At 46.0% G+C, this 3,258-nt stretch overlaps 1 protein-coding gene across 1 annotated transcript in view; it reads right to left on the bottom strand.

Moving 5' to 3' along the window:
• Positions 1 to 355: 355 nt before the first annotated feature.
• The window catches only part of cygb2 (cytoglobin 2), a 16,132-nt gene continuing 13,229 nt past the window's right edge, over positions 356 to 3,258 (bottom strand). Inside the window, exon 3 of the mRNA XM_042104727.1 lies at positions 356 to 3,125. Within this exon, the coding sequence (XP_041960661.1) occupies positions 2,961 to 3,125 (165 nt within the window). The 3' untranslated portion in view covers positions 356 to 2,960. The remainder of the gene's footprint in view (positions 3,126 to 3,258) is intronic.

Raw genomic sequence — 3,258 nt, 5'->3', positions numbered from 1 at the left:
GTGTATGTGTATGTGTGTGTGTGTGTGTGTGTGTGTGTGTGTGTGTGTGTGTGTGTGTGTGTGTAAATATAAGACGTGATGTAAGTGTTGGAATGTGTTAGCAAAGCTATAAAACGTATTATATATGATTATATATGTGCATGTGTGACTTGCATAATGTGTATAAAAATTAGCAAGCATAAAATAAGTCACAAAAATAAATCATCACAATACTACAAGGGTGTAAAAATGCAGAATCTGTATGGAATGTGGAGTTTATAGATTTTGGTAAACAGGAATAGAACACAAGAAGCTGGGAGATCATGAAATAACTTTAGGTAATCTGTTTATTGATAATTATAATTAATAATCCATCACCAGTTTGCAAAGGTTAGGCTGTGCAAACATACTAAAACAGCACATATACCACCTTGGTTCCCAAGCAACAGTGTAATGAGAATCATATACAATTATATTCAAAGACATGTACAGATAACGTTTCTGTTCTTATACTTAGAAAAATATAAAGTCCAAGCTTTAAATGGACGAAAGAGAAAGATAGAAAGAAAAAGATTCACAACAGTACTGGCACATAAGGCTGTTAGAAGGAAAATGTACATCTTAAAAGCCCACCGACAGTCTGTGCCATGTCAATGATCCACATTTCTGTGTTGAATCGTGTGTTGCATGTACATGTGTGTGTATGTGATAGGTCAGGCGTGCACTACTTGATAGCTATTCCAGTGAGTGCAGTCTGTCAGTAGCCATCATACATGTACCAGTCATCGCTAGTATTCCTACCAGACTGCTAGATCCTATTGTGTCCTTCTAAGCTAATGGCAAGAGAAGGGAAATCAACTCAGTCATAGAGTCTACTGCTGAGGCGATCACTTTAAGCATGTCTGTCAGGTGAGAATTGTGTTAATTAAGTTAATTCAGAAGTCAGTAGCGGTCACTCAAATCACTTAATTTTTTTGTATTTGTCAATCAATTGTGTTTTGTGAGTCAATTTGTTCTGCGTCGATATTCTCATTTCTGTCGTCTCCGCTCCTCTGAAGTGACCAAAGTCTCCTGGTTCTGCCGAGAGCGGCAGGTTGACCGGCTGATGGCTTTCGCTGAGAGAGGTGTGTGAGGCTGTCAGTGGGTGGGCAGGGGCAACACTCTAATGGACACAGCTGTCAAGCAGGGACAGCGAGCGAGGGAGGGAGCGAGGGCGAGGAAAGGAAGATGGGAGGAGGAGAAGAAGAATGGAGGAAGGAAAAGAGAGTGAGGTAAAGGAAATACAACAAAAATGGGCGAAGAGCAGACAGGGAGGAGTGTCGACTGATAAGGACGAGGAGGACGAGGAGGAGGAGGAAGAGGAAAACAGTACGTCGCCATTATGTGAGTTGCAGATGGCACACGGCAGTGTTTATTAAACAAACTGCCAAGAGTGGTCCTCTCAGATACAAACATTTGCCTGCTGACTGCTACAAAAAGCTGCATTAATAGAGTGAGGGATCGAGGGAGGGACCTGGTCCTCAAAGGGCCTGGAGCTCATGCCAGAGTGCTGACGTCAAAATGGAGGGAGAAGTGTGTGTGTGTGTGTGTGTGTGTTTGGGGGGGGATCTGAATTATAAACAACAGTCAGAAACTCAGTCTTAAGAGTATTGTTATTGCTCACCTCGCTGTGACTACTTAGGCGTGTGTGTGTGCGTGTGTGTGTGCGTGTGCGTGTGCGTGTGCGTGTGTGTGTGTGTGTGCGTGTGTGCGTGTGTGTGTGTGTTAGACTACTGTTATTAGCCTACTGGATTGAGGCAGAGTCTAAATATTTCCTCTCTGCCTCTCTCTCTCTCCATTTCCTGGAAAGGAAGTCGTCTTGGTGGGTGGGGGGGTGGGGTGGTGCCGGTGTTGGTGCCATCAGCCATCGGGGAGCCATTACCTCCATCATTAGACTGAAATGACAGGGGGGAGACGGAGGACAGCGGAACCAGAGGCTGGCCCTGTGACCTCCGCCCCATGCCAGATGCCGGCCCTGCCGGGGGGAGCCTCCACCGATCCACAGAGCCAAGTCAGAGTGGCCAGAGTCGGGAGGGGAGTGGGGGGGGGGGGGGGGCAGCCTGATGCTGAGAACAGCTGTGGGAGGACTACGGCAATTAGCTCCATTTTGAGAAGAGTGGAGTGGGTATACAAGTGGATGATTTCTAATAGGCCTTTATCATTATTCATTAAATGTAATCAAAATACTCAGATAATACTAATTCAGTTTAGACTGTGTGGAAGGGATAATACTAATTCAGTTTAGACTGTGTGGAAGGGATGGTGTCGCATTATAATCCTTTCCGATGGCAGCATTTTTGCTGTGTGCACACGTGTTTATGCACGTGTGCTTCCTCATGCTTGTGTGCAGTTTTCTGAAGGTGAGGACATAAATTAGGCTTTTGGACCCCATCATATGCAGCAAAAGTGTATCTGTGTGTGTGTGTGTGTGTGTGTGTGTGTGTGTGTGTGTGAATATGTGTATGTGTGTGTATGTGTGTGTGTATGTGTGTATGTGTACATGTGCGCATGTGTGTATGTGTGTGTATGTCTGTTTGTGAGCATATGTGTATGTGTGTATGTAAGTATGCACATGTTGTGTCCCGTGGCATATTAATAAGGACATGTACTGACTGACATGGAACTGAAAACAAGCTTTTTTTGTATGAGGGCGTACATAGATACACACTCACTCACTTAGCACTACAGACAACACCTGGGGGGTTGGAGAGTTAACACACACTATGCTTCTGTCACACTGAGCAGACATGTGCCTAGAAGCAGAGGGTCTTGGGGCAGCAACAGTAGAACACAGTTAGAAACTCTAATTAGATGATTTAGCCATTATGCTCACATTGCACTTTTTCCTTTCTACCCACCCACCCCCCACCAACCTCCACCACGCATTTAGTCAGACCCCTATCCTTTTTCCCATTGGTCGAGCCCATATCCAATCAGAGCGCTCACACGGCGGAGCTGGACACTTTGACCCAGCCCACCTCTGCGTAAGCCCCGGTCACGTGCCAGTAGAGCGCGCCCATCAGCTTGGTCCAGGCGCGGGCCACGTCGGTGGTGAAGCACTCGCCAAAGTCGTCGGCCAGCACCTCCAGGATCACGCCGCTCAAGATCTGAAAAAGACAAAGGAAGGAGGGATGAAAGGAGGAGAGAGAAAAGGAGAAAGAGAGAGAAAGGAGAACGAGAGAAAAAAGGAGGGATGAAGATTATAGTTCTTGAGACTACAAGGTTCCATCCAGGTGATGT

Source organism: Alosa sapidissima, chromosome 9 (genome assembly GCF_018492685.1).
Source record: "Alosa sapidissima isolate fAloSap1 chromosome 9, fAloSap1.pri, whole genome shotgun sequence".
NCBI classification, from domain to species: domain Eukaryota; kingdom Metazoa; phylum Chordata; class Actinopteri; order Clupeiformes; family Clupeidae; genus Alosa; species Alosa sapidissima.
This window is presented reverse-complemented; position numbering and strand designations above follow the sequence as displayed.